The sequence below is a fragment of the Clupea harengus genome, chromosome 17 (genome assembly GCF_900700415.2).
Source record: "Clupea harengus chromosome 17, Ch_v2.0.2, whole genome shotgun sequence".
NCBI classification, from domain to species: domain Eukaryota; kingdom Metazoa; phylum Chordata; class Actinopteri; order Clupeiformes; family Clupeidae; genus Clupea; species Clupea harengus.
Genome location: NC_045168.1, coordinates 25,920,379 through 25,933,927, shown reverse-complemented (window position 1 = coordinate 25,933,927; position 13,549 = coordinate 25,920,379). Strand labels below are relative to the sequence as shown.

Sequence of the window (13,549 nt, the reverse complement as noted above, 5' to 3'; positions counted from 1 at the left end):
ACGCTCATACTCACACTCACGCTCACACTCACGCTCACGCTCACACACACTCATACTCACGCTCATACTCACACTCATACTCACACTCACACTCACACTCACGCTCACGCTCACGCTCATGCTCACACTCATACTCACGCTCATGCACACACTCACACTCACGCTCACACTCATGCTCACACTCACTCACACTCACTCACTCACGCTCACACTCACTCACACTCATACACACTCACGCTCACACTCATGCACACGCACATGCTCACACTCATACTCATGCACACGCACATGCTCACACTCATACTCACGCTCACGCACATGCACACACTCACGCTCACACTCATGCACACGCACACTCACGCTCATCCTCACACTCATACTCACACTCATACTCACGCTCATACTCACACTCACGCTCACACTCACACTCACGCTCATACTCACGCTCATACTCATGCACACGCACATGCTCACACTCATACTCACACTCATACTCATACTCACACTCACGCTCATACTCATGCACACGCACATGCTCACACTCATACTCACGCTCATACTCATGCACACGCACATGCTCACACTCATACTCACGCTCACGCACATGCACACACTCACGCTCACACTCATGCACACGCACATACTCACGCTCATACTCACACTCATACTCACACTCACGCTCATACTCACGCTCATACTCACACTCACACTCACACTCATACACACTCATACTCACGCTCATACTCACACTCATACTCACACTCATACTCACACTCATACTCACGCTCATACTCACACTCATACTCACGCTCATGCTCACACTCATGCTCACACTCACTCACACTCACACTCATGCACACGCACATGCTCACACTCACTCACGCTCATACTCACGCTCATACTCATGCACACGCACATGCTCACACTCATACTCATGCACACGCACATGCTCACACTCATACTCACGCTCACGCACATGCACACACTCACGCTCACACTCATGCACACGCACATACTCACGCTCATCCTCACACTCATACTCACACTCATACTCACGCTCATACTCACGCTCACACTCACACTCACACTCACACTCACACTCATACTCATACTCACACTCATACTCATACTCACGCTCACACACACTCACTCACACTCATACTCACACTCATACTCACGCTCATACTCACACTCACTCACACTCATACTCACACTCATACTCACACTCACTCACGCTCATGCTCACGCTCATGCTCACACTCATGCTCACACTCATGCTCACACTCATGCTCACACTCATGCTCACACTCATGCTCACACTCACTCACACTCATACACACTCACGCTCACGCACATGCTCACACATACTCATGCACACGCACATGCTCACACTCATACTCACACTCATACTCACACTCATACTCACGCTCATACTCATGCACACGCACATGCTCACACTCATACTCACGCTCATACTCACGCTCATACTCATGCACACGCTCATACTCACACTCACGCTCACACTCATACTCACGCTCATGCACACACTCACACTCACACTCATGCACACACTCACGCTCACACTCACACACATGCTCACACTCACGCTCACGCACACGCACATGCACACACTCACGCTCACACTCATGCACATGCTCACACTCATACTCACGCTCATACTCACACTCACGCTCACACTCATACTCACGCTCACACTCATACTCATACTCACACTCACGCACATGCTCACACTCACTCACACTCACGCTCACACTTCACGCACATGCTCACACTCACTCACACTCACGCTCACACTCACACTCATGCACACACTCACGCTCACACTCATGCACACACTCACGCTCACACTCACGCTCACGCACACACTCACGCTCATGCACACACTCACACTCACTCACTCATACTCACGCTCACGCTCATGCACACACTCACACTCACACTCACGCTCATGCACACACTCACACTCACTCATACTCACGCTCACGCTCATGCACACACTCACGCTCACGCACACACTCATACTCATACTCATGCTCACACTCATGCTCACACTCACCCACATGCTCACAATCACTCACACTCACGGTCACACTCGTGCACACACTCACGCTCACACTCACGCACACGCACATGCACATGCTCACACTCACGCTCACGCACATGCTCACACTCACACTCACACTCACACTCACACTCACACTCATGCACACACACTCAAACATGAAATGAATGAATGTTTAGTGAGGCTGACTGGTTTCCCAGGCGAGCTCTCTGGGCCTGGGCAGTGGCACTGGGGGAGTAGGGGGCGAGCGCCATGGCGTAATGAAAACAATGCCTGCCTGCCTGCCTGCCCGCAGGGTAGAGCTTCAAAACAGGCGGTCCAAACCACACACTGCCCTTAAAAGCGAGCCATAAAGCCTGCTTTGAAACATCTCTCCTTGCACCATCCACATGGTGTGTTTCCACATAAATCTGCCAGTATGCAATAACGGTAACAGGTGACGCTGTGTAACTATGGCTGTTCAACACCTACTTCCAAAACGCATCAAGAGTTCCTACAATGAACATTTGTTTCAAGACAGGGGGGACAGAGACCAACCTTTTACAGTCCACAGCTTATACAGAATGTATTGTGTTTGCATGTACCCACTCCATACCAGTGTAAGTTGAACTATGTCAAGTTGACGACGATGATGATGACAGATATTTTATTTTTGTAAACATCCACAGTTTCTCAGAAGGTGAATCAAATGACATTTCCCAGAAGTTGAACATATCTTGACCAACTGCTTAAGCAGTTAAAAAAAATGTCATTGTGTTGTCTAAAATATTTTATGTATTATGTTATTGATGCCAAAGCCAATTATCTGTTTCTCTGCCAGGGGGTGGCAATGTTATTTTACTATTATTTTGGAATCACGGTCCACCCAGATATTATTGTTGGAGTGAAAATCATAGCGTATTGTACCACGCACAAGACTGATAAAGAACCTTCCCACACACCCAGAACTTAGGAAATCGCTGCCCCTCTGTGATAACACTGCTTATGGGTTTGCAGACAGAACTATTATGTTAAAACAGCATGGAATTATTATGTTAAAACAGGAACATGGATTTGGCTCAACTTGTCAGTCTTGTGTGGTCCATATCATGCCCTGCTTATTAAGACACAAGTTGAGAACAAGGCTGAGGGGAAATCAAGCTAAAATAACACACACAAAAACCTAGAGTTTTCACAAATCTTCTGTCCTCCATAGTAAAGGAATGGAACGGTCAAATATAGCACTATTACGTACGATATGAAAACAAATTCCATAGAGAATAGGCTAAGAAAAACCATGGCATTCTCTCTCTCTCCCTATTTCAGCCACACACAGTTAGACACAGACTCTCTCAAGCTACTCTCTGGCCTCAGAGATCCTTCCATGTTGGACAAACACAGAGGGGGGGGGGGGGGGGGGGGGGGGGAGGCTAATATTCTCTTGTCCAAGAAGAAAAGCCTTCGGGTGTTTATTTCTGATGGGAGCGTTGAGTTTGTTTTCAATTCATGGTTATCCCAGGAACACACAAGTTCCTCCAAAAATAGTCTGTGTTACATAAAAAAAAGAAGGAGACGGGGAGGGGAATGTGGGCAGTTTGTCAATAATGAGGAGCAGATGCTGCTTTACCTTCGCTGGTAGCTGCATTCTTGGGAGGTTTGGTTGGTGTGTGATCTGTGCTGGAGCTCACGTCGGAGGAGACGCTGGAACTTCCCTTACCTGTGAGACGGAGGGACACGTTCAGAGGACCACAGAAATGATCGGTGCAACAACATCACTTCTAACACAGTGTGGCTGAAGTCACTGAAGGATCACAGTGAAACCTGCATCTGCCAACACATCAGGGTTAAGTGATCCGGGGCGGGCGGCGGGCGGGCCAAGACACAGTATTTGAACAGGTGTTGTAAAAACATCTACCTCGGTCCTTCTCAAGGAGCCGTGGCCAGCTACTGTAAGACTGCCAAGTTCGTTGTTCTTCAAACTCCCCACATTTGAGTCACTGTCCCTCCTTCCCCAGAGAGTGCAGTGATTAAACCATTTGGAATGAAGAAATTATGATGATTAGGGAGATTGCTTTGAACACATGATCATCCCAAATCCATTTTCGAACTGCACTGTGACATAATTACATGATATACTCCTGCTTTAGGGGTTCCTGGCCATTTTCAGAGAGGATTAACATGATCCCATGACGAGACATCACAAAACACATGCTTTAGATTATAAAAAACAAACACAAGTAACTCATAGTTGTTGTCTTATCTGAGAGAAGTATCTGAGTATAGTCTGTTGCTCGTCTATTCTTTGTCAGATCAAGAGCACACTTCTCTGAAGGGAACTGAAAATGCATTTTAACTTCCTCCCTCTCACACACACACACACACACTCACACACACACACACACACACACACACACAGGTCTAGACTTAGGATAACACTCATGAAACACGGTACTTATGACCATCCAGATCCCAAACAAGAGCACTTGATGACACTACTAGATATCTTATCTCTATTCAGCTTGCTATGCTAAGCTGGACCAGATATGCACCACCAATCCCCTCATTCAAAACCACAATTCCTAAAAACCCAGATTACCACAGCAGTCATTTCACCATTTTTGCCCTCCTCAAATGGCCATGGTTTTAGCAACAGAATAACATTTGGACTCAGTCTTCTTCAGTATCACCATACTGATGACATGTTGCGGTGACATCATTGAGGCAGAACATCTGCTAATGCTTCTGCCTCCACTCCACAGAATGTGAGTCACCACTTCGCTGGACCCCAAATGTCCTCCAAACACCCAGAGTTCGGGGCAGAGAGGAGCATTTTGTTATTTTTTGCGTTGCTAAGGAAAGCTAATGCAGCCCTGGTCAATTTTTTTAACGCTGTCCTGCTGGATGCTGAAATGTGGTTATAAAAGTCTGAAATGTGAACGTTTTTGCAAATATCAATGAAATCCACTTAACTTGATGTTATGGTGACAGAACAACATAAGGTTCAAATCAAAAAATCATATTTACATAGACAATATTTTTTTTATATTCATAAACCACTTTCTTCAGGAAGGCCTAGGTCATGTGGAGGGTGCCAGTACTAGTTGTAGAATTTGATTTGCCTGCTTCCTCAGGACCCTTATGAAGTTATGATCAGTGATGTAAGGCCTGTTTTCTGCGCCTTATCCAGACTACGCCTTATCCAGAGATGGGATTGATAGTAGAGTTTTCCAAAGCAGCAGGACCGGCTTTGGATTCAGCTGGAAGTGTACTAGCTGAGGAAGACATGGAGGATCTGTTCAGCTCAGGGCCTGGGATTCTTGAGGCAAAGGGCAACTGCTGTAGTGCTCTTTCAGGTTGGGGTGGTTTCTGAGAAAACTAAGATTTTCATACCCATCGAGATGTTTGGCCTGACGAAGCAAGAGTCAAATCTGTAGAATCTGGCTTAAATAAGAGAAATAAGACGCTGATCCCCTATAAAATAAAACTTGGGCTGTGTGGAGAGTGTTCATATAATTTCTGACCATATTGCCCTCTTGTTATGCTCAAACCTATGCTCAATCATATTTAAGTGTTGGTATTTAGCCTGTCTAATTACCCTCAAATCACCAATATACTTGGTCATTTCTGTCATTTTTCCCTTGGTAAAGATGGATGTGTGGCCACTGAGCTCAGAGTTAGAGCGGTCATTTTTCAGTCTAATGCTTTGAGGACTTGTGCAAGGTCAATGGTGGCCTGTGAAGGACCAGGAATACCAGATTGACATGGTAATGAAATAACACTTTTGATCGTGAAATGAAACTTAAGCTTGCTATTCTATTTATCCTGCCTTTCCGTTCATCGCAGCACAATCAATCACATCATGGGCCGCTATATTAGATCCAACCTGTCGCCCAAAATAGACAGCCAGGCACATTTTCTGCTGATGGTAATTTGTTAAAGACATTTAGGCACACATGAAGTAAGACACCACCATCATCTATCAACTCTTCTACTGGTGAGGAACTATCCTCAATGTATTCGCGAGAATTAAATAAAGGTTAAATGAAACACCTTGTGAGAACACTTGTGATCCCCAATCAGTAAAGCAAATGGTTAGCTTCTGCTCAGCTTGTGAAATTGATGACTCATTAGCTAAGTGACTTGCTTTAGAGTCCATTCGTTTTTGCTGTTTGAAGAGGGATAAGCAACAAGCATATTTTAACAGGTATAGGCTTAATGGATCCATTTTTATCATGTGAGAAAAGAGCTGCTTTGCCTTGCCAGTCCTTTGTATCTACATAGGATGCCATATATTACACTGCCAAAATGGTCAAACCTTCTACATTTTTCTGGTGCCTGGCGACCATCGTAACTTCTCCTACACGCTTGGAAAGGGAAGGTATGCACAGCTTGTTGCAATCTGCAGCCTAACCACTAGGTGCCACTAGATCCTACACACTGCGCCTTTAAGGTATGTATCAAGGTACAAATGAATTCAGTGTGACTGAAACAAGGTTCCAATGTTACAGCAGGAAAATTGAATTATAACCTTTAAGGGAACAAAATGACCCTAGCATTCACTTGCTTCGTTGTGTAACCTCTGGCAACAGGTAGGACAGGCAAGGTGTGTGCAAACATTTGCAAACAATATGTTAAGTACCTGGGACAATGTGTCACTATGTCTCTTAATCGAAGACAAAGCATGGGGAAGTGATAGCAGTAAACAGACGTCTCAACATATTCATATATCAGAAAAAGCTCCCCATATTAGTATTGCTTTGCTACGTTTTTTCTGTCCATTGCAAAACAATTCTTCAGTTTAGACTGCGCTGGATTTGACAGGTACATCCTTTTGGCTGAGCTTGCATGACAAGCAAATTCACTCCCGTTCAAATAATGTGATCGACACTTTAGCGCAGGTTGACGAAAGCAAAGGATTCGATTCCTTAGGGTTTACAGAACTATACTTACCCTCACTCTCACTGTGCTTCCCATTGTTCGCACCCATCCTGATGAATACATAGCCCAAACTTCACCTAAAACTCAGGGATATCCATGAGGTGGTCATCCAACGACATAGGCAGTCAAAATGTCAATACAAAAACATATGCATCCATTAGGAACGTACTTGACGTTCGTTTGAAGTCCATAAAAGCACATAACAGGAGAGACGCAGTTACAGTGCGCCTATCACTGCGTACTCCGATTAGCAGGGACAAACGCACATCGTCATGCACATTGTTTTTAATGTAGGTCTGTACAGAGGAGAAAAATAAGCACAATCCTAGAATATCCAGAAGAAATGTAATAGGCAACGCAAATACGACGCACTGACCACATCCGTTAACTGAGCAAGTGGACTAACTTTTGCCGAAGTCTACTTTTCACAAGTGAGATGACAATTTGCGAGAGGATAGGGGCCGGACTACACTTAAAGAGACCGCGAACGTCCTCCAGATAGTTATGCCTCCACAAGGATAGAAATACATAACAGACCTACCTTAACCACAAAGAATGCATACCAAGTGTATTAGAACCACCAACATAAACGCTTATATCTTAATTCTACACTAAAAGTGAGCAACACAAACTACGTTCCTTTTTCGGAAGTATTTTCTAAATGTGAGCTTCCATGAAATGCCTAATTGACATCTAAATGATAAGATCTACTATTATTTTCATTAAAAGCATTTCTACATTAGGCTTAAAAAGAATCTATAGATGAGCTCCATTCGCTGAGGTCAATTTACCATTTCTAGAATATGCAGTCAGTCATTACAAAGAGTTAAATTAACATCTTTGTAAAAAAAAAAAAATCAAATTGTGGAGGAGTCAATGAGTTCAGGTTGTGAAAAGCAAGGCAACGACCTGTGGTTTTCACTGGTTGGCCTTTAGTTGCTTAACAAGAGAAGAAAAATGCTTCTATATTTCTTTCCCATGTTCCAGAGGTAGAAACACTTCTTGATTTAGTGTAAGGGAAAAAGGACAACAATTAACATTCTCAACCAGAGTAGTACATCAGCCCAGTGTGGTGATCCGACATCATGCATGTCTTATATTAGCAGACTGTGTAACAGTGGGGCGGCTATAGCATATTTGTGAACCGCTCAACTTGTTTGTCCCAAACCACTCCGTTTTTTGTCCAGTCAAGAATAAAAAATAAATAACAAAATAAAGTGGCCCCAGAACACTATTAACGGAAACATTCTCTTGTAAATGTTGAAACAACAGGAACTGTGAAACAAATAGCCAAGATATTTTTATCGTTCTATTACTTCCCCGATCTTCATATCAGTAACATCCTGTGGCCTTTAAGCAGCTCAGACAATGGACGTAGGTGTGTCAGTGCTTACCCAGCTAGTCTTGACACAAGAAAAGGGGAGACATGGACTTGTTTACACGGTCAAACCGAAAACTCTTTACCCCAAATCTGATCAGAGTTAACCAGCCTAGTGACGGTTCAAATCCCCATTCTTTTCTTTGCCATATTTCATGGAATTACTTGTTGTGCTGCCAGTGTCAGGATAATACTGGCAGATGGTCACGCTATTCATACTGATACAGGCATTCCCACTACAATAAATCTGAATATTCCTGCTTGACCTTTCCCTTTCCCTTTTCCTGCTCACTCCAATCCTTCACCTCCTTGTTGTTTTCCTTAAAAATAATAATAATTAAATCACCCGTTCTATTGAGGGAGTGCTTGTGTAACTGTTTAATGTCAGAATTGGACGTTTTCTTGGGAGAGTTGCATGTGTTGAAGCAGGCTCTGATTTTTACAGTGTTCATTTGGCTCGCACGGTACTAATCAGTGGACGCTTCTGGCCGTCTCCAGAGGGGTCAAATGCCAAGCCCCACAGTCCTTTTACAGCCAAGTGTTCAGTCTCTGTGGTATGCACGCACCAAGAATGCAATTTACTTCCCGCCTTAAAGAGGCCTACTTATGTTGATGTGCACGCAATCTTTAGAGAGGTAAATAAGCAAACAAATTCAGGAAAGCTCAGACCATGCAGGCTTTTGGAGAAGAAACGATCAGAAACAGGTCCAAGTAGTGATAAATCACAAGAGGATACAAACCTTTTATGGACAAATTCTATTAAATCCTACTGGACCACACTAACTTCTATGGACACCATATTTGTGTACAGGTAGATCTAAAAGCTGAATGTACTGAGGACATTTGCTGGGCCAGTGCACAAGCACAAAATGTCTGATTCTTCAGCAACACCACACACACACACACACACACACACACACACACACACACACACACACACACACACACACACACACACACACACACACACACACACACACACGGACCCTGAAAGAGAGAATGCAGAAAACGGCTAACCACCACAGCCATATTTTCTGCCTGTAAAGGGTTCCCATGAGAATGTGTGCTCAATACTATTCTAGTTTGGCTTTATGTGAGGCTCAGTGTATGCAGTCTGTCTTTCTCATTACAAACCTTGATTATTGTCTTCAAGGAAAAGAAGAAATGAAAGCTAAAATACAAAAGCCATTGACCGTTTTCGCTCATGCATGCCTTGAGAGACCTAAGACACTCTTATTTTAGGAATATACTATAGTACACCAATGTATTACCAAACTGCTATCTTTATTAATGATTTTCTCTAAAACATCTGTTACACTGACATTTTGCACTCATCTGAATTGCTTCCCCCCCACTCAGCCCTGTGCTAGACAGGCTCTGCTAGATGACCACTGGCCGGCCAGTGTGGAAACACACACACACACACACACACACACACACACACACACACACACACACACACACACACACACACACACACACACACGGAGGACAAGGGATAATGGTTAGGAGCAGCTTCTGTATTGACATCACTCACTTCTTGAGGCGAAGATACAGACATGACATAACAACTGGGAGAGGTGTACATAGCGGCAGGATCCTCCTCCTCCTCCTCCTCCTCCTCCTCCTGGGCGGAATTCTGGGGTGTTGGTCCCAGAAACTCGCCTGTGGTGCTCTCCATTTCCGATGACCCAGCGTGAAGATCTGGTGCTGGATGCAAGGAGTGGTGCACCATGGAAGAGGCCGCAGTGTTTACCTCATGTGGAGAGGTACAGACTCCTGGGGCAGTAGTGGTGCCAGATGCATCAGAGAAGAGGGGACTGGTTAAGCTCTTGTATATCGCCCGCATGGTTATAGGAATTGACATGCATCTGCAAAACAATCAAGCCAAATTAATTTGTTGCATTGTACCATAGCATCACTCCCGCTCAAATGTGCAGTGCATGTGGTATTGTATTTTTTATATATATATATATATATATATATATATATATATATATATATATATATATATATATATATATATATAAAACGTTCTAATGCCAAAATTCCAACTAATCCTAACACCTTAGGACAATTTTGAGCACTTTTTACAGAAGCCATTGATTATGAATTTGGTAAGTTCAAGTAAGGATAGAAGGGTGTGCTACCCATCTTGACCCTTGACAGTTCATAGATTATTCCATGCTTGGATGGTAATGCATATATTTGATGAAAAAAGTAAAACAAACATGATCGTACCTAGTCGTAACCCTGGAGATGTAGTCATTCATGGCAGCATCCACTAGCAGAGGTGCAAACAGCTGGCAACGCACTTGGCAGAGGTGCATCACAGTCACTAGCACTGAGAGATTAGGGATTTCACAGATTAAGACTTCTGTTTGTATACACATAACCAAAAGACTCATGCACATACATGCAGTACATACTTCAGTGTATTTGGTTCCATACTTACAAACAGCCAGAGAGCTGGTGCCAGGAAGAAAAAAGGTTACGGAGACGCTGGAGTCTGAGACTGGGAGAACCTCACAGTACAGGTCATATGATGCCCCTGTAGACCAATCAGAAACACTCGTGTTCCACACAGACTCAATGTCCTTCAAAAGACTCATTATTATGACTCATATCCATGCAGCAGAGTTGTCCAGAAAATAATGGCGGCAGAGACAGCCAACTCCATTCTAGTCCAGCCCCAGAATTTACGTTGTCGTTTGTGTTGGGTGTTCGTTTCTATGGAAACCCGCTGTTTTGTTCCTTGGCATAGTATCAATTGCCCGTCACCAGTTGTTGCTATAGTTACCACTATCCAGCTTACTGAATGGTGAAGAGACTTTTGACTGGATCTATTGGCAGCATCTTCTATTAGATGAAAATACTGGGACACCTGACAGCCTATCCGAAAGTGTTTTTTTCTGTGAGAATGTCTGTGCACACAAAGCTTTACTCCTCTCCTTAACTTCAGTCAACTGTTGCATAAAATGATGAGCCAGCAGCAGTGACTCCTAGGATCACCCATATGTAATCAGTAAAGAGCAGGGGCATGCGTGATGCAACAGACCTGGGCAGTGTTTGGGACCTGTGATGCAGCTGGCCAAGAGGATATTGAGAGCTGACTGATGTCGAAGAAGCTCCAGGAGGGAAGGCACATGAGCAGGATGAGTGAAGGGTATGGTGTCAATAAGGGCCCCTTCCCATGATCCTCCACTCCATGCAGGTCCAGACAAAACATACCCATGTACCTGATTACCTGGGAGAGCCTGTTAGCGAGAGATGTAGGATTGATTTAGAGGACCACTGTATGCCTTCTAAGGTGTAGGTGCCATTACGTTCAATGAAACAGTATGTACAAAGTCTCAAAACTTGACACCAGAAAATGATAATCAGAATACACAACATGGAATGAACTGTAATGCTAAAATGCTGAGACTTGTCAACAATCCACAAACCACTGTAAAGTTGGCCTCTTCGCCAGGATCCCATGATTCCTGGAAGCCCTGCTCTCCTAATGTAGTTCTCATCAGCAGCTGCAACAATGGCACCCTCTGCTGGTCAGCCTCAGGTTTGACATCTTCAATGCAAAGCACAAGGACACCTCTTTAATCCATCTGATTCATGGAACGTTGCAAAAAAAAAAAAAAAAACACCTCCTGAACTTGGAAAATGTTTACTATATTCCTGAGCCATGCAGTACTTTGCACCAGATGACTTGCGTATAAGTGTTATCCTAGAGTAGGAGGTTACCTGTGGTTTGCTCCATGCGGCGAATGACAGAAGAGCAAATAGCTAAAGGGGGCTTCAGCTTGAGTGTGAAGCAGGCTTGCAGAGACTCGGAGGCCACTTCTGTGATTGGACTAAACAGTGGGAAGCTAAAACAAGCACACTAAAGTGAATGATATCGACCATAACGCACAGCAGAGCATTACATGACTATGGGCCAAATTAATCAACCTTTGTGTTCTCTTGCACCATGTGTACGCACACTTCCATGAGTTGTGTTCGGAGGTTTGTAATCAGAGTTATCTAACACTACGTGCGCACAACATATGCCTACTCATCATAAATCTGAACATTCGTCAAAGCAGTGTAAAATCATGTGCAGCCGAACGCGCTTCACATTGTTTGTATTTCAATACAAGTAGTCAAATACGCAGATTACATTGTGAAAACCTGACAATGCTGCAGATAGCATTTTAAATATAGTCCTCCGTACTGATAAATATAGCTCCAAGTCAACCGGGTGGTTACTTCCCATACAATTAACAGGATGGCTACGCTGACAGTTCAGTTACGGCAGTAACAGGCCTCCATCATTTACAATAGGCCCATGTGCACAAGAAACCCTGATCCTAGAGATGCAGATTATTTAGCCCAGGCCTACTTACATTACCATTAGTTCCTCTTAGTGTGGCCAACCTTCCAGTTATAAATCGTATGCGTACGCTACCTGAAGACCATGCACAGGGGTACGCAGGTTTCTATTCATATCTAGTATCTAAGTATACTAGATCTAAGTATCTATTCATCAATATCGCTTTATGTGTAGAGGAGTGCTCAGCACGGTTTTAGTGCATACGCATGGTTGATACATGTGGCCCTATGACTGTTCCAGGTTTGAGTGACCGTGGCGGAGACGGACCCATCCACTCACCCCAGGGCATCAGTCTGTGGGGGAGAAGGAATAAGAGAGGCCAGCTGGAGGCGATGTGTGCTCCCCCTGGAGCCCAGCATCACAAACGCATCCCGAGTGAGTCCCTCTATATCTGCATGAAACAAGGACAGTTTCAGGTGATCCTAGTCAAACAGGTTGACATGACCGGACAAGAGACCGGGGAAAGTAAACATGCTCTCTACTGCGAGCACACAGTCTTAAAGATATACCTTATACATATTACACACACACACACACACACACACACACACACACACACACACACACACACACACACACACACACACACACACACACACACACACACAGTCAATGGAGAATAAACTAGGACAAGGGAGGGCAGTTCAGTCCAAGCATAGAACGATGAGCACAACATACCCGCACCATGTCTCTGTAAGAGCATGTCAGAGGGACTGATGGAATACTGGATCTTCATAGGGGTTCCTGGAAAAATGAGCACGAAAGAGAAATGGAATATTTCCACTTATTCTCCTAAACCTCC

The 13,549-nt window shown here is 44.2% G+C and overlaps 1 protein-coding gene across 7 annotated transcripts in view; it reads right to left on the bottom strand.

Annotated features, from left to right (window-relative positions):
* The window catches only part of LOC105894744 (F-box/LRR-repeat protein 7-like), a 32,903-nt gene that overhangs the window by 17,079 nt on the left and 2,275 nt on the right, over positions 1–13,549 (bottom strand). For 3 of the 7 annotated variants that reach the window (XM_042710243.1, XM_031583953.2, XM_042710244.1), the window contains 9 exons: positions 13,426–13,491; positions 13,027–13,138; positions 12,120–12,244; positions 11,825–11,946; positions 11,437–11,635; positions 10,834–10,929; positions 10,620–10,722; positions 9,916–10,249; positions 3,478–3,779 (listed from right to left, as the gene is read on the bottom strand). In XM_042710243.1, coding sequence (XP_042566177.1) covers positions 3,747–3,779; positions 9,916–10,249; positions 10,620–10,722; positions 10,834–10,929; positions 11,437–11,635; positions 11,825–11,946; positions 12,120–12,244; positions 13,027–13,138; positions 13,426–13,491 — 1,190 coding nt within the window. In that variant the 3' untranslated portion in view covers positions 3,478–3,746. Of the gene's footprint in view, positions 1–3,477; positions 3,780–7,012; positions 8,330–9,915; positions 10,250–10,619; positions 10,723–10,833; positions 10,930–11,436; positions 11,636–11,824; positions 11,947–12,119; positions 12,245–13,026; positions 13,139–13,425; positions 13,492–13,549 lie in introns of those variants that run through there. The other 4 variants (XR_006152915.1, XM_031583954.2, XM_012821311.3 and 1 more) reach the window with 4 other exon arrangements.